This window comes from Candoia aspera, chromosome 3 (assembly GCF_035149785.1).
Source record: "Candoia aspera isolate rCanAsp1 chromosome 3, rCanAsp1.hap2, whole genome shotgun sequence".
Classification (NCBI taxonomy): Eukaryota; Metazoa; Chordata; class Lepidosauria; order Squamata; family Boidae; genus Candoia; species Candoia aspera.
Genome location: NC_086155.1, coordinates 152,195,783 through 152,214,385, shown reverse-complemented (window position 1 = coordinate 152,214,385; position 18,603 = coordinate 152,195,783). Strand labels below are relative to the sequence as shown.

Genomic DNA, 18,603 nt, shown 5'->3' with positions numbered 1-18,603 from the left:
CTCCTTTTATCTCAGGACTGGGTCACTGTCACAAAGAGGCAACACTTTTTTTCACAACAGCATTAATAAAACAGACATCTTTATTGATACAAGCTCAAACACTTGAAATATATATATTCACATACTTACAATTTACATAATTAAAATCAGTTTTTTATTACTTTCTTACATCTACCACCTGTAACATCATAATGCTGGAACAGTGTTTCCATGGAAACATTTACTATACTGTACATTCTTTGGTCTGACATACTCTACTATTAAGTAAAAGATGTGCATTTTTTCCTTTTCTTCATATATAATCCAGTGCAAGGGATTTAATATTTAATATGCCATTTTAGTTCTGATGCCTTTTGGAGAAGCCAGTCTCACTGATGTGTCCTGTGTTATCATGGTGTCTGTCAACTGCTGAGAAGCTGCACAAGGGTTTCCAGGCACTTTAAGTAATAGGCGTCCTCTTGACTTTCTTGTGGCTCTTGAAGACCTAAAAGGGAAGGGAATTGCAAGACAAGAAACAACAGCCAAACCTTATATTTTCATGTTGTTGTGAATAGTCACAATCCTGATATTCCATTACTTAATCCTTAGTCATATTAAATTAAAATACATTTTTCATCAGAATCTGGCATCTGTGTCTGAACCCTGGCTTATCTCATTCAGGAATGTCTATACTGACTACCAGTGCCTCTCTAGAGTCTCTAACATGGGTCTCCCCAGCCCTATCTGGTTATGCTAAAGTTTAAACCTAGGTGCCACACTGTTCTACAGACCTTTCTCGATTATTCAATACTCTTAGGCAATATTACAATATACAAATGGGTGAGGAATGTATTGGTCCTTTGACCGAACACTGTCTCATTTGATACTCCCTCCTACCAGTTAGAGCATGTTGTCTCTAAACATGTGCATCATATTACACATAAAAGGCCACATCCTTCAAATTAATCTGTTCTAGAACAGAAGTACTTTTGGATGTCCCAGCAAGTGGTTACATAGCTTGCTTTTTCTCCTGCAGATATGTAGGATTTTTTTTTATCAATCAATAAAAAATGGAAAATGTCAAGGTGGCGGCTATTCTACTTAGCAACAAGATAAGGAATAGAAAGATTATAATGTAACTCAGTTTTTCATATCCTTAATAAACCAAGCCTTCATCAGCATAGCTGTACACAGCCATGATGGAATGTGATTACCAAAGTTGGCCCTACAGGAACTGTCCATCTGAACAACTTATTGGTTATTCAAACTTTGCGAACATCTTAACTCATTATGTGTTAACCATACATTTAGTATGTGAAATAGGGCACAAAACTAACATTTAAAAAGTGTTTATTTCTATAGAAAGGATTTAAGCACATGCTTAATTCTTACACATTTTTTTAAATTTTGGCGATTGTCCTTCTACTAAATTAAGCTTCACTTCGTGTGGAAATTCTATTTTCATCCTTGCACAGGCGTTAAATTGAGTCTGTGTGCACAAGCTTCTGTACAACTCATTATGATTTAATGAGAGTGCTGCTTGTGCTAATTATACCAGTTATTCTTTTGCTTTACCATATAGCTCTTTCACCCTGTAACTAGCTTGGATGTAAATGAAGATAATCCACATTTGGTTCTCTAGAGAAGGCCATACAAGCTGGCTTTTGAAATAATTATCTTGATATCCTTTTTTTTTTCTTTTACTGAAATGTTTTATGGTTGAATCAAGAAATAGATGTGAAAATAAATCAAGAGCATCTCAGAAGATGAAATACTTCTAAAAGCATATATAACTACCAAATCATAATGTTCAAGAATATCCATGGGAAACATTATAGATTTCTCTCAACATAAAATACAATGTACTCATGATATACCTATTTTTGTTTTTTAAAAATTATAGACTATATTTCTCTAAAAGTTTAATCAATATATTGTAAAGAAAAATCTCATTAAACTATAAACTTATCTGTAATATTCAGCTTATCAAATACAATTTAATGTTTTTCCTTGAAAAACTTGGGGGAGGGCTTAATTGACTTTTTACCTGGTGAATTATCCAAAATTACTTTCCAGCTGTGCTGATATTAGGCTGGCAATTTCCTTTATTTTTACTGTCTGACAGGCAGGAGCCTCACCCGCTGGCAAGAGCCAGGAAGTAACCATTTTTTGTTGTACCTGAATAATAAGTGCAGCTGGATAATCATGATGCTCATCACTAACAAATGCATTCTACCTACAATTATCATTTTATAACTAACTTTGAATTGCAAAATTTATAGCTAAAATATTGGACCTAATGTTTGGACTATCTTGCTTATTGCCCATCCTGGTGCTTTTCCTAACATCTTTCCTGATATTAGAACTTACATGTTCGACACTCTTTAGTGCCATTTCAGTTTGTCCCAAAAAAAGTCATTTCCAATCCATCCATCCATCCATCCATCCATCCATCCAAATAGATTTTAAGAAGTAGTATCCAGAACTCATAAAAATTTAGAAAGTTTGTTGACTTATGCTGCTATTTGTTTTGAGAATATTCCCCTGCCCGCCCCACAACGCATGCAAGCCCCAGTGTTACGTTCTTGGGCAAAGTTGCATATTGAACACATATTCACAAATCAGACGCTATTCATCTGAGAAAGAAACAAAACTCATTAATAACATACTTTTCTTTCCCAACATAAAAGCTTCATCTACCCTTCTTTTTACTGACGGATTCTTCAAAGTCACTTTTGCCTGTAGCACAAAAAAAGAATAATTCAAAGATTGTTAATTCCCCTGTGCTGATGCTCTTCATATCATTCCTTCATCTTACTCCTTTCTTGACAGCAGGCCATGAGGCTATGACATTCAGAAACTTAAGAATGCAAAACATGAAGATACTATTGTGAATTGTTTGATGGAGGGGGGACAGTGCAGAGTACAGCAGGAGAAAGAAAACAAGCTCAGTGAAATAATGCAATAAAAAGGAGAGGCAATTTTTTTTTTCCAAACACAGCTGTTTGCAATGCGCAGCATAACAGAATACTCCCTATTGAATATGAACCTGCATGACTAACACAATTAATATAGTAGCCCTAGAACAAGAGGAGGCTCTTTTTTACATGGTAACTAAACAGTGTCTTAAGGAGTTTCTGTGCTGTGATATACCCATGTTAATTTCCTGAATTAATGCATAATGCAGAAACTTAGTGCAAAGGAAAATATTTAATTCTTTGTTTATTAGAAGGAAAGGGAAAAAAAATATCTGGTTTAAGCAGACACATCCTAATGATAGATTTCATTCATAACAATGGTAAGATAAGAGCTTCATTAACTATATTCAAAACAGGAATGCAGGAATGAGAAAAGATGTATGTAAAAGGAGTTGTCTATCACACTCTAGTGTAAGCCAAACAAAGCCAGGCCTGGATTCTGACATTCAGTAACAGTTGCAGAGTGTGAGAGAAATACAGTAGTAGAGCAGGAGAATGGGCTAGAAGTCTTCAAGCTTCTCCATCCATTAAAGCCTTGATGGAGCTTTAATTATCTTGAACCCACAGCTATAATCTTATTAATTGTCATGCAGTAAGCACTTTGTAAGAGACTACTGACCTATGCCTTTTCCAAATAGGATTAGCTATTTTTGCTGCATGTTTTCATCTGCTCTAGCAGTGGATTAGTCAGGGGATGGGGAAGGGATAATGTCCTGTACACGACAACATCATCATACGCGTGCTGCAACTTATGCACTTGCATCAGATGTTGGGATGTGAGTGCATAATGGGGGCATTTCTGTCCTGATATCATCACGTGTGTGTCATCATTTTAACACTGCAGTTTGCCGCAGATGCTGCTGGAGCCTTCCAACTCTTACACTCTATGTTTCTATGATTTGTTTATTGATTTCATTGACCATGTTCAATGGAAATAAACAATTTGACTGTTATGGAAATGTAGGCTAGGTGAAAATGTGCTTGTATGTGTGTAGAGACACATGTATCTCTGTGTGTATATATTATGTATACACACACAGACAAACTCAGAGATTAGTACCTGACTAAAAATTACAGTGCTTCTGTGTGAACACATCAGAAGAAAAACCTTCAAATCTTTAAAATACTAACCTTCTGATAGTTGTGAAGCAAAGCCCAAATTGCAGATGCTCCTATTCTTCGAGCTACAGAGCTATCACTTTCCAGACAGGCAGATAGCAATGCAACAGCTTTATCTAGGAGGAAGACAAAAGACCACACATGTATCTAACAAAAGGCTATTATATCACAATTTCAGCTTTTCCAATGGATTCTTGTGAGTAATTTGTCTCTTCCTGTGATAAATATTACAACAATACATATATAAGTCACAACAATTTCATTTCAAGTAACATCTATAGCTTCTTCTATTGTATTTGCATTAAAAAAGGACAGTGCACAGTGACCCAGATTTGAAGGGGAAAAGGGATATGGAGCACACATGGGTGTGTGTGCAGCATCAGTTGGCAGCTCTTTAACTCAGGTGTGTCAGCTTCTTTAAGATGCCCAGAGGTACTTCATGATCCACCTTTCCCCCCTCAAATCTAGGCTGCCGCAGATCCCTAGTAAAAGTTGTAAAAATAAATCTAGATGTAAAAAATGATGCCAAGATTTCACAACTTAGGTTACTGGTAATATACCTTCTTTGCGCTAACTATACTTTAAATATTCTATATTGCACACATAGCATTCTGTATTTACTATAATATTGAGGGCAATGATTAGAACATTGATAACCATTACCCATTCTACTAAAAAAAAACTCAATAATTCTGCTTTCACGCAAGCTTTCCAATTGTGCCTCCAAAAGTTACCTTCTTGATTTCCTGTTATCATTTTGGTCAGAATATCAGTTAGATTATCCTTCAGTTCAGCTGTTGTTGTTTATTCGTTTAGTCGCTTCTGACTCTTCGTGACTTCATGGACCAGCCCACGCCAGAGCTTCCTGTCGGTCATCAACACCCCCAGCTCCCCCAGGGACGAGTCTGTCACCTCTAGAATATCATCCATCCACCTTGCCCCTGGTCGGCCCCTCTTCCTTTTGCCCTCCACTCTCCCTAGCATCAGCATCTTCTCCAGGGTGTCCTGTCTTCTCATTATGTGGCCAAAGTATTTCAGTTTTGCCTTTAATATCATTCCCTCAAGTGAGCAGTCTGGCTTTATTTCCTGGAGGATGGACTGGTTTGATCTTCTGGCAGTCCAAGGCACTCTCAGAATATTCCTCCAACACCACAGTTCAAAAGCATCGATCTTCCTTCTCTCAGCTTTCCTTATGGTCCAGCTCTCGCAGCCATATGTTACTACGGGGAACACCATTGCTTTAACTATGCGGAGCTTTGTTGTCAGTGTGATGTCTCTGCTCTTAACTATTTGATCGAGATTTGTCATTGCTCTTTCCCAAGGATTAAGCGTCTTCTGATTTCCTGACTGCAGTCAGCATCTGCAGTAATCTTTGCACCTAGGAATACAAAGTCTTTCACTGCTTCTACATTTTCTCCCTCTATTTGCCAGTTATCAATCAAGCTGGTTGCCATAATCTTGGTTTTTTTGAGGTTTAGCTGCAAGCCAGCTTTTGCACTTTCTTCTTTCACCTTCATCATAAGGCTCCTCAGTTCCTCTTCGCTTTCAGCCATCAAAGTGGTATGATCTGCATATCTGAGGTTGTTAATGTTTCTTCCAGCCATTTTAACTCCAGCCTTGGGTTCTTCAAGCCCAGCATGTCGCATGATGTGTTCTGCATACAAGTTGAATAGGTAGGGTGAGAGTATACAGCCCTGCCATACTCCTTTCCCAATCTTAAACCAGTCCGTTGTTCCGTGGTCTGTTCTTACTGTTGCTACTTGGTCGTTATACAGATTCTTCAGGAGGCAGACAAGATGACTTGGTATCCCCATACCACTAAGAACTTGCCACAATTTGTTATGGTCCACACAGTCAAAGGCTTTAGAATAGGCAATAAAACAGAAATAGATGCTTTTCTGAAACTCCCTGGCTTTTTCCATTATCCAGCAGATATTGGCAATTTGGTCCCTAGTTCCTCTGCCTTTTCTAAACCCAGCTTGTACATCTGGCAATTCTCGCTCCATGGATTGCTGAAGTCTACCTTGCAGGATCTTGAGCATTATCTTATTGGCATGTGAAATGAGTGCCACTGTTCGATAGTTTGAACATTCTTTAGTGTTTCCCTTTTTTGGTATGGGGATATAAGTTGATTTTTTCCAATCTGATGGCCATTCCTGTGTTTTCCAAATTTGCTGGCATATAGCATGCATTACCTTGACAGCATCATCTTGCAAGATTTTGAACAGTTCAGCTGGGATGCCGTCGTCTCCTGATGCCTTGTTATTAGCAATGCTTCTTAAGGCCCATTCAACCTCACTCTTCAGGATGTCTGGCTCTAGCTCACTGACCACACCGTCAAAGCTATCCCCGATATTATCCTTCCTATACAGTTCTTCCGTATATTCTTGCCACCTTTTCTTGATCTCTTCTTCTTCTGCTAGGTCCTTGCCATCTTTGTTTTTGATCATACCCATTTTGGCCTGGAATTTACCTCTGATGTTTCTAATTTTCTGGAAGAGGTCTCTTGTCCTTCCTATTCTATTGTCTTCTTCCACGTCCGCGCATTGCTTGTTTAAAAATAATTCCTTATCTCTTCTGGCTAATCTCTGAAATTTTGCATTTAGTTGGGCATATCTCCCCCTAACACTGTTGCCTTTTGCTTTCCTTCTTTCTTGGGCTACTGCTAGTGTCTCAGCAGACAGCCATTTTGCCTTCTTGGTTCCCTTAAATCTATTCTTCACCTCCACTGCATATTCCTTTGGAATATTAGTGAGCTCATACCTAGCTGATGTGTGGGTCTTCCCTAATCTCTTTAGTCTGATCCTAAATTGTGCAAGAAGTTCGTGATCTGAACTACAGTCAGCTCCAGGTCTCGTTTTTACCGTCTGTACAGATGTCCGCCACCTTTGGCTGCAAAGGATGTAGTCAATCTGGTTTCGGTGTTGTCCATCTGGTGAAGTTCACGTATAAAGCCATCTCTTAGGTTGCTGGAAGAGTGTTTGTTATGCACATTGAGTTGTCTTGGCAAAATTCTATCAGCCTATGTCCTGCTTCGTTTTGTTCACCCAGGCCATGCTTACCTGTAATTCCAGGTGTCTTTTGACTGCCCACCTTAGCATTCCAGTCTCCCGTGATGAAAAGAACATCTCTTTTAGGCGTGTTGTCCAGTAGGTGCTGCAGATCCTCATAGAACTGCTCTACCTCAGCTTCTTCAGCATCTGTGGTTGGGGCGTATATTTGGATCACTGTGATGTTAGATGGCTTGCCCTGAATTTGAATTGAGATCATTCTATCGTTTTTAGGATTGTATCCAAGCACTGCTTTAGCCACTTTACTATTAATTATGAAGGCTACTCCATTTCTTCTGTGGTCCTCTTGTCCACAGTAGTAGATCTGGTGGTCATTTGATGTGAAGTGGCCCATTCCAGTCCATTTCAGTTCACTGACACCCAAAATGTCTATCTTTAATCTTGACATCTCACCAATAACCACATCCAATTTGCCCTGGCTCATAGATCTTACATTCCAGGTTCCAATGGTGTGTTGATCCTTAGAACATCGGATTCGCCGTTCACCACCAGCACCGTCGGCTGCTAGCCGTCCTTTCGGCTTTGAGCTAGCTGCGTCATCACATCTCGGGCTAGTTGAACTCATCCTCTGTTCCTCCCCAGTAGCATTTTGACCGTCTTCCGACCTGGGGGTCTCATCTTCCGATGGTATACCGACATATCTCTGGTTGTACTGATCCATTTAGTTTTCACGGCAAGAATACTGGGGTGGGTTGCCATTACCTTCCCCAGGGATCGCATTTAGTCTGACCTCTCTGTCATGACCTTCCTGTCTTGGGTGGCCCTTCATGGTTTAGCTCATGGCATCATTGAGGTGCTCAAGCTCCAGCACCACGACAAGGTAACGATCCTTTGCTGAAGTCAGTTCAGCTACATTTAAAAAATAGATTTTGGAGCTGGATAATAAATGCTTATGGAATGTGTCCAGGAAATTGGGGGTAGAGACTTTAGGAATTCTCATGGGAAGTACAGTAGTTTCATTCTCCACCCTTGCCCCCAGTGGAGATGAACTTGGCAACCCCTGGTGTTCACAGCAAGCCAAGATTGTTCCACAATTATGATACATGTAACAGTGATATTGTTACATAAACTCCTGCACTAAATACTTGCTGACACGTAACTTTTCCAGGTCAGATATTCACATCTAATTTATGGACGCTAGGGAAGTTGTAACCCACTACCAGTGCCCTCCACTCCTTTCATAGCATGTATCCTCTCACAAATAACATATGTAGGAAAGAGTGGAAGTTCTAGGTCAGTCTATATTTGACTGATTGCTAAATCAATCTGGAAATTATAGCAGTTTGTTTCACTTGAGCTAAAGGACTTCAGAAACATAACAATCAATCAATCAATCAATCAATCAAGACAGCCAGAGAGACAGCCAGCCAGCTTGGGTTTCTATATGCCCTGAAGAAGCAGGATTGTAGTTTAGGGCTAACTGAACATCAGCAGCAACCTCACCTGTCACATTTCTCCATTTTTTATTAAACTCTGGGTTGAACACTTGTTGAGCATTGGGTTTCTCCTTGAAGACTACTTGGACATTTCAGTAGTGCTCATCAGGAGATTGTAGGGAATAACTAAATGAAATATATTTCACTCATTCTATATATAAGTAGCTACAAAGCTGTTAATCCATCCCTAGATGTAGCAAAGTAGAGGATACAATCTACTGTGGCCTAGTGGTCAAGGGCATGGTCCTCTTTTGCAATCCTTAGAACACCTCCACATTATGGATGATAGTTATCAAGTACTTCAGTAAGTTGGTCAAAAGACTTGTGTTTTGATAGGTTTTTCTAGAATTTGCTGACTTTCCGTAATATATAGCTTTTTAGCTATAATTTTCTAACTTTTTTATGGTCTGGGTTTTTTTTAATGTTAGGCACCATCTAAACTATTGTAACTTATAAATTAATTAAATAAATCATTGGGTAATATACAAAAACATACAATTTGTTAGCCTCATTGTGGAAAAACTAGGGGTATGCACAAAATTAAAAATCATTGCGAAACATTCCAAATCTTCCACTGAACTGTTTTAATTTGGCTGTGGTTCAGTGGACTGTTATGGCCATTCCATGAAAACAAAAGCCAATAAAGTTTTGAATGTTTCAGTGATGGGAAACAGTGGGGACTCAGAACAGGCTCCAGTTCCAGATGAGCTCTATGGCAGCAGAGATACAGAGAACACTAACTCTGTGCACCTATTTGTCTGGATTTCTGCAGCCTGGATATGGTAACCTTAACCTCGAACTCAAATCCACTGTCTTTCTGGCATAGTTTGTCCCCCCACCCCTTCAACATATGCTGAGTGATGAAGAAGACTGCTTGCTGAAAATCTTGTGTAGTAGTCTACCAGAACAGTCAGGCAAAGAAGAGCCAGGATCCTCTGATTCTAACATTGGATCTTATCTGGTCAGGGAAGGGACAACTGCTCACAATAATATGTGGGCCCTTTACTGTAGCATACTATAGTAGTTTTGAGCATGAAATGATATACTAGGATTCTTTCATAAGCTCTAGCTCCACTTTCTCAACCCAATACTCTGGCTAGTTGCATTTTCATACTGTATGTCTCAAGGGCCTTTAATTTGGAAGGATGGCTTAAACCAAGCAGTCTGTATTTACCATTTGCTAGTATCTTGGGTTTGCTGGCTGGACTAAAGCAGATGTTGTGCAGAATCAGAAGGATCGTGTATGGATTGTTCCTGTGTTTATATTTGGCCATCTCTATAAGTTGATCCAAGCCACCGTTCAATTTCACAATCATTTGCTGTCCATCTTCTCCAAATGATAAATTCAGTAAGAGTTTTATCCAAGCAATTGCCAGCATGCTGAGGCTTTTATTTCCCCCTTTTGGCAATGACAGTGACAAAAAATTCTGCAGAAAATTATTCTAAAGTAGGACAGGAGAAAATATGTCGTTACTAAGGAATACCTTTTCACAATCCATTTACAAAACACATTACTTCCCAAAGCATGATTCCTCTGTGGAAGTATTGAATAAGATGTTAAATAGACATTTTATTGTTACATTTGAATAAATTAGCTCCCTCTGTTCTGAGTTATCATTCCAACTGTACCATATTTTGTTCCCAATGTTGAGATGAGGAACTTCCAGTGCTCTAGGTGTTGCTAAACTGAAACTTCCAACAATCTGGCTAATTGGTGGTAATGGATATTGGGAGTTGTTGTTCAGCAACATCTGAGGAGCTCTAAGTCCCCCATTTCTGTCTCACCTTTGTCAGAACTTCAGCTGATAATCCTGGCCTATGCAAACCACCTCATTTGCTAAAACTTTCTACAACTAAGAACATTACAACAATACTTGAATATGGACCACTTTTTCACAAAATTTCAATGGTGCTGTTTGTAAAACTAAAATAAATCCCCTGTCTTCCAACATCGTTTCTTCAATCCAATGTAGGTTCAGTAATCTGGAAATAGAATTATAATCAGATGGGTTATTTATAAAGCTGTACACAAAACACATTCCATCACTGTTGACTTAATAACTGATACTTATACAGAAACAAAAAAAGCCAGGAGTCGAAGTATCATAAACAGAATGTAAACACAATTTGAGGGGATTTTTTCCGCAAGCCAATGGAAAGTTTCTCATTGTGCAGAATAACAATTTGTCAGAGAAACATTTTGGTTTGAGAAACACCAAATAAGGAGAGATACAGAATACAAACTCTGATGCGTTATAAGATCTTTGAAGAGCTTGCACAAAGTCTTGTGGAAAAGGAAGAACTCTTCTAAAGATGATTTTTTGGCTAGGAGAGGCTGACCACAGGCAAAAGAACACTTGGGGGGTACAAGCTGTAATATTTACAAATGTGCTGAAAATGGAGCTTGTTATAGTTTCTGCAACTGTGTGTCAGGCCGTTGCCTATTTCTCTGTGTCACTTCAGAAGAAACTCAAAGATACATAAAATGTAGAAGCTGTAAATTGCCTGATGCTTCCTACAGATATTTATGGCCAGCTATCTTCAGGAATATATGTGCACTGAGCCTGTCAGACATGTGAAATTAAACAGACATCCATTAATTAATTTAGAAGCCTCCAAAAGGAAGCTTCCTTCAGATATAAACATGTATCTTAAGATGCTGCCAGGAAAAGCTATGCAGATAGGCAGCTGCTCCACTGAAATACCAGCAGTTCTCTGGGCTTTCAATATTTCCCAGCTATACTTGGAGCTGCTAGAAGCTGAACTGAGGGATCTCTTGCACACAACCAAACAACTAATTTTCTGCTAGAAGATCAAAATAGAACCCATATATTTTGCCCATCCATCAGCTATTCCAAATACTAGATGGATACTAATGAAACACAATCGAGTTTACATATGTTCACATTTCATAAGGATTAGGCTAGTGGGATAATTTTATTACTTAAGGTTACAGGCTAGATGTAAAGCAGGGAGGGAGGGAGGGAGGGTTGTGAAAAGTTCACTTTCTAACTACAGGACTGGAAGCTGTACTGCAATGTTTTTAGGGAGGTCAGGAGGAAGGGAGGGACAGATTCAGCAAACTATCCAGAATAAAAGAGCTGGCTGAGAACAGTTCAGTCATTTCTGAATTATTGGAAATATTAACAGTTCACATGATTATGGAAGTCTAAATCTATTTCACTCCTTCTAGCAACAATTGTGGCGTTGTTTAAACTGCCCATCTTATGTGAACATCTTATGTTGCTCCCTTTAATATTAGACAAAGGGCCTTCCCAGCTTGTTGCATCTTTTCAGTTTAAGGCACTAATGTGATTTTTTAAAAAAACCTGTGAGCTACTGACTGACTCCTTTACTACTGCTGTTACATTGTTCATGTATTTGTTAACTTGATTTTTAAATATGTAGTCAATCTCTCTCTCTCTCTCTCTCACACACACACACACACACACAAACACACACACTAAAGCTATGCTTTTAATAACCTGTTTTCTGCCTTAGAAAAGTTTCCTAAACTTGGAAAATATAAATGTAACAACTCAATCAATCCACACATTCAACAATTACTGCAATTGTTCTCATTCCTTTTTATCAGAAGTAGCTTTAACTTTTGAAACCTGCACCCTGTCGAGACAACATTATCTATGTATACAGAAAAAGGTGGTGAGAAAGAAACAAAGAGCAAGGATCTGCCATCTCCACTTGGGGTGCCCAATCTGAGGAGAAAAGCTCCTCTTCCTTCAGAGGACCAGCAAAAGACCCACAGCTCTGGGCTGCTTCTTGATAGCCTATTTCTATCACAGTTGGCAGTTATAGGAATGATAAAACCTTGAGAATTTTTGTGTTGGTTGCTTCACTCTGCCCTCCCCATGCTCTTTCCTTTTTGGTGTCAGACCTTTAAGAACATAACCCTGAGGAAGAGAGCTATCTATGTTACAATATTATTCATAATGATACAGAAACCTTGGGCCTGACTATTAAAAGGGACAGAGCTTGTGCCTTGCACTGGGAGCTTTAAGAATAAAGTTGCAGGGTGGGGATGGGGAGTGCTTTAATGATGAAGGTCTTTGGGAAAGTTTCTGACACCATCCTTCAGGCATATGTAGGAAATTACATTGCCATTCAAGGAAGAATCACTGCATGAAAACAACCCTTCATTTCTGGGAAGAGCCTTACCCCACAATTTCATTTCAGGATAACCACCCTGTCACGAAAAAAACAAGAAGCAAAGAGCAGAGGAGATACTTTCCCACAAAAGGCAGTTCTGACATATGACAAATTATATTGACAATGCATATAATTTATCCCTAGAGCGTAAGTCATGTACAAACTATGCCAAGATGCTTACATTAAACATGCAAGAATGAAAGCTTTGCTGAGCTAGGAAGTAGAAATATTACCTAAAAACATAGCAGACAAGACAGTTTTTCTGATACTCCTTTATCGGCCAGTAACCTGCCTGATGAAAACATGTAATTGGATGTGGTGATGTCTGCAAGTTTCTCCCTACATAATGGATGTCAGTGATGAAAAACTACACATAATTATACACACTTATATTTATATTTTTAATTAGGAGCCACAACTGAGCAGTCATTGCAGTAATAAGCCCTACAATTCAAAGGTAAGAAAGGATTCAAAGGTAAGAAAGACAAGATATTCATTAAGAATCCATAGATGCAATATGCAATATCTACGTATACTTATGTGTGCATGTACACATATACATATATAATCTTTTCATTAAAATTGTGTTTCCCGTGTTTTGCGTTTGCTTGCATTGTAATTTTTTTACCATAAGCTACAGTCTTCCATTTACATTTTTCTGCTTGACACAGGCTATCTTAACATCTTCCCCGAGCATTGAACAAAACCAAAACCACTTCCTGAATTTTATTAGTATATTCAGAATGTTCAATGCCTACCTTCTGAAGAACACCCTTACAGTCTTGAGATATAACCAGGTTTGCCAGAAGATTAAAGGTCATCTGCTGAATGATGCCATTCTCAGATAGAGTTTGAGTTGCTAACTTCATAATATTATGCATAAGTGAGTTCCCAGCTGCAGTTCTTTGGGTTGTCTGGAAGGGGCACAAGCCACTACTTGCCACACAAAGGGAAGCACAGCCTTTAAAGATCAAAATGTTGTTACGTGTAAATATGAGGGGAAAAAAGACCTTTCATGAAGTTGCCTGTTTGCAGGCAAACAATCTCATTCCATGTTAAAACTACAGTTTTCAAAAACCTTCAATAAACCTGATATAAAAGAATATCTTTGGCTTAGGGTTAAACTATGAAGTTCTTGCTGCTCTCTGAGCTTGGCTGTTTGCTTGCAGATGTTTTAACGCCCAACTAGGTAACATCATCAGGGTGAACTCACACTGATTTTGTTACCTAGTTGTACTGAAATGTCTGCAAGCAAACAACCAAGCTCAGAGAGCATCAAGAACTCAGAAAAACTAATATAAACCATTAAATATCAAAGAACACATTTTGTTTTATGAACTGTTAAGGAGTATAATGTTGAGTAGAAAAAGGAATCCTGTTTCAAGCTTTTTCTCATATGAAATCCATCTTTCAGGTCCATACTTAGGGGAAATAAATACATTGCTTACACAAAATTCTATCCCTTTCACATGTATTCGTTTCTCTCAACCCACCCTATTTTTTGTTTTAAAAATAGTCAATTGAGAAAAGGCTACAATTATAAAGGTTGGTTCCCTTGTTTCAGATTCCATCATCTGTCTTTTCCAAGCAGGGCATCCCTTTTGTTTTCTCACCCACTCTCATCTCCAGCTCTTTCTTCTGGCCCTATGCTGAAAACAGCCATGATGGTATTTTTCATCTAAATGTATTATTTGAGGGAGTGATTCATGATGATTAGAAGAAGTGAAGAAAGAAAAGCTTTCTTGTTTAAGACATAACATGACAGAATTCACTGGCATAACATGTAATGTTGGGAATCAGATATTCTATGAAGATACAGTACATCTACCAAGGACTTGATCATTCATCTTCATAAAACAATGACATAAAACATAATATGAATAATTTTCCATCATCTAATGTTGGAAATTCAGGCATGAGGAGCATATTATGATGCATTTTTAAAGTAATTGTGGTACTTTGAAGAATATGGCATGTATTAAGCCATGCAGTAACACATGAAAATAATCTCTAACATCATTTTTGAGAATGGCAAGCACTCAATTTATATTTGCCATTCCATGCACAATGGATCTGGCATTAGTTCCTTATCAGTACTTCATACTTTAAAACAGTTCTGGATGTTACCAGCAAAGTTAAGTGGTGGATATTTGAAGACACACAGATGCATAGGAGTTGATTTTTTTTTCTATCAGATTAAAAATCCAAGCTAGAGAAGAATTTGGGGGTTGTAATGCTTGCCTGATCTTTCAACTAAGCATCAGAAGTAATTCAAGTTCAAATTTTGAGTCAGAGATAGTAAAATTTGAAGACTTCTCTACTATTAATGACTTCTCACTGATGTATTTTTACACAGGGACAAACATTTGCTGGGAGCTACGAGGAACTTAATTTAAGCTATGAGGCATAAACAAATTTGGTTTGCGGGCACAGACCTTAGCCATGGCTATGACTCAAAAAGGTACTGGACGCATTTCCAAGGGTTTGGTATGCATAATGAAACTGATGTTTTTCTTTTAAATATACCACACCATATTATAAGTTGCTTTTGAATGCAGTCTTAGTTTAAAGAGAGTAGTCTCTGTTGTCACAAATAGTACAATGCTGCTGTCTGAAAATGAAAATCAAAACATGCCAGGGCTTGGACATGCGGAATTATTTAGATCATCATACAGATATAAAATTTAAAATGAAACCTAACTTAAACTGAATTCAACTTTTATGAAGTTGAGAACATTAATGCTATGACTGTAATGATGCACACATTAACTTTTTCAGGTTCTCTTTGCAGAGAAATTAAAGCATTCATGAAGACTTCTAAGGCTATTTTTAAATACAAACTCATTTGCTTTCCATGACATCTCATCATGCTTTGAATCAAATGTTGTACTCTTCCCTATTAAGTTTTTGACGTCAATATACTCCCACAAAAGAAGTTGCAAAAGTTTCAGTAGAGAACACCACTAACATGTAGGTTCTATTATAGATTAATGTGGAAGATTCAACTACAAGAAGATTATTCACCTTCTGCAGATACAACGGGTTCATGAACTATCCACCCACATTAGTCACTGATTTATCTAGTAAAAAACAAGCCCTGAAGCTTTTGTAACTCAGGTTGCCCACTCTGATAGACTATGAAGAACTACATTTTCTTACAAACGAAATGTTAGTCCAGTCAGATGCTGTCACCAAGTGCCTGCATCACCCAACAAGTGCACCCATGTAAGTATTAAGAAATCTTAATATTTGTTAATGTTTGGTTGATCGGTAGATAATTCTACATGGGTACTTTATGCCAACATTGATAGAAAAGGAATATATTTGCTATGAGGAAAAGAATAAAAGCATGCTATAAAGAGCAAATACATAACTCTCTCTCTCTCTCTCTCTCACACACACGCCCATATAGTATCAACCGTTTACAGAAGTAGGAAGGCATGTGTGTTTCCATGTCTGTTTGAATACAGGTAGTCCTACTTTAGCGACCAGAATTGGGACTGGCAACTTGGTCATTAAGCAAAGTGAAACTGTAACTGTGCTTACCATCTTACTTCAGCTTTCCTTTGCTTTACAGACCTGTGAAGGCTGTAAATGCAAGGATTGGTCACAAAATTACTTTTTTTATCACTGTCGTAACTGTATGAGTCAGTCGTTAAATGAGGACTACCTGTAATAAATGGGGGTGGGGACTTTCATTTGCATAACATGAGGACCTAGAAGAGTGAGTTCTGAACAAACGCTAACTCTAGTTAGGTTCTTTCTTTTTACCTTTTAGCTTTAATGGCTACTTGCAACATGCAGCAACGATTGAAGCATCACTCACCTGAAGGATAGTTTGCAGTATAGACACAAAGCAAATGCAATGCGGCTTGCATCATGGAATCGTCCATTAGAAGCCATGGCCACAAAGCGTGCAAAATGGAAATAAGATGAGTTCCAAGGGCTGCTGTCTGTCAAATAATGAGAAGATGTTGCAATACTGAAACAACTTTCATAAGTGCAATTGTGAGGCCAATGCGAAATCTGAGGGCTCATTAACCACAGAAGAATCTTTCCCAGTCTGGGCACTCTGCAAAGATAAGGACTTCAGCTCCCCAAACAGACGATTTGGGGAGGTGGAGTCTGTGCCTCCAGAGGGGGCCCAAGTTGGGAAAGGTAGAATTAGAGGTATAAATGTTACTTGGGAAGAAAATAATTACTTCCTCTTGCAACATAAAGACAGCAATTTTTCAGCCTAGTGTCTCACAGACACACATATTAACCCCAAACAGAATACAAGTTCAGGTGTGTTAAAATAAAGCAAGGGACCAAGCTGCCACTCACATCATCAACCCCCTGCACATCCCTGAATAGTTATCATGACACAGAATGTACACAAAACCATCACAATCTGGAAGGGAAATAAAAGAAAGGTGTCCTTTTTTTCATCACATTTCTAAACAATCCATTTCCATCACCACTGCTATCCATAGGCATCTATAGATATATAGAACCAGTCTGGTCTAGTGGTTAAGGTGCTGGGCTAGAAACCAGGAGACTGTGAGTTCTAGTCCTGCCTGAAGCATGAAAGCAAGCTGGGTGACCTTGGGCCAGTCACTCTCTCTCAGCCCAACTCACCTCACAGGGTTGTTGTTGTGGGGAAAATAGGAGGAGGAAGGAGTGTTAGGTATGTTGCAGTTAATAGAGGTGGGGTAGAAAAAGTATGATAAAGGTAGGATAGAAAATAAATAAATAGATAGATAGATAGATAGATAGATAGATAGATAGATAGTTGAATTAGCAGAAAGTGGAAAGTGAAGGCTATCAGCAGATTGTTTCCAAAGTTGCCAGCAGTTACATCCCCAAAAAGACAGGCGCATTTTAGCTGGATAGTTGGACATCTCCCTTGTCTCTTACTTTGCAGGATTCATTTTGATAGAAACAATTTCTTAGGAGCTGCATGGCGAGTTTTAATTCTTTGCTGAGACCATCTTCCTGGCAGAACAAAAAATTGATTTAGATCAGTACACACACAGGATCTGATTATATGACACATACAGTACTACCTGCTTCTGAATGAATTTAACCAAGCATGGTCCATCTTGCCATCAAGAATCAGTATTTATCTTCTGTGGGGTGTAAAAAAAAAACCTTTGAAGTTTAGTCACCATCCAACACAGGGAAGGACTTCAGTTCCATCCTGCATAAAGGAGGAGAGATGCTACCCAAGATCTGTAGTGGATGTTATATTTTCAACCAAAGCAAATCTACTGGCTGTCAGTAAAAGAGTTTGCTCTCAACAGAGCATTGGGAGGAAAGGAACTAAATCAATGCAAAGAGTGGAACAGTATAAATACTATCTTTGTAAAAGGCTCGCCAGAGGTCTGCTCTTGCTATTGACATAATTATACAAGTACACATTAACATAAAGACCCTGCTAACTGTTCCAAACAATTTTACATTAAAATATTGAATACCATCTAAAAAGACTTGTTGACATAACATGGTGGCGTATCCATCCAACTGGGATTCCTCATTCTTTTTTGTACAAGGGCTACACACTAACTGATTATAATGTACATGGAGGCAGGTTGTGTTGAGTGGTATTCTAATCATGTCATGTAGTTGCATATAAGATTTGGGAAATGTTAATTAGCAGGTTATGCTTTAATGGAATTGGAAGTTATTCAGTTGAAATAAAAACCACCCTCATCCGCTTATCCCTCCAACTTCAATAAAAGCCTCTTTATGGACAGGCATACTTCGTAGTAAGTATCTTATGTGTAGATTTAGAGAGTCACATAATCAATATCAGAAATGGTAATTTTGAAAGTGAGATGTCAAGATTTTAATATATGCCCTTAAGATAAG

At 38.3% G+C, this 18,603-nt stretch overlaps 1 protein-coding gene across 2 annotated transcripts in view; it reads right to left on the bottom strand.

Moving 5' to 3' along the window:
* Positions 1-114: 114 nt before the first annotated feature.
* RTTN (rotatin) overlaps positions 115-18,603 on the bottom strand; it is a 102,926-nt gene continuing 84,437 nt past the window's right edge. For both annotated transcript variants that reach the window (XM_063299049.1, XM_063299050.1), the window contains exons 43-49: positions 17,650-17,727; positions 16,577-16,703; positions 13,509-13,711; positions 9,758-10,025; positions 4,089-4,192; positions 2,649-2,718; positions 115-484 (exon numbers count right to left, since the gene is read on the bottom strand). In XM_063299049.1, coding sequence (XP_063155119.1) covers positions 402-484; positions 2,649-2,718; positions 4,089-4,192; positions 9,758-10,025; positions 13,509-13,711; positions 16,577-16,703; positions 17,650-17,727 — 933 coding nt within the window. In that variant the 3' untranslated portion in view covers positions 115-401. The remainder of the gene's footprint in view (positions 485-2,648; positions 2,719-4,088; positions 4,193-9,757; positions 10,026-13,508; positions 13,712-16,576; positions 16,704-17,649; positions 17,728-18,603) is intronic.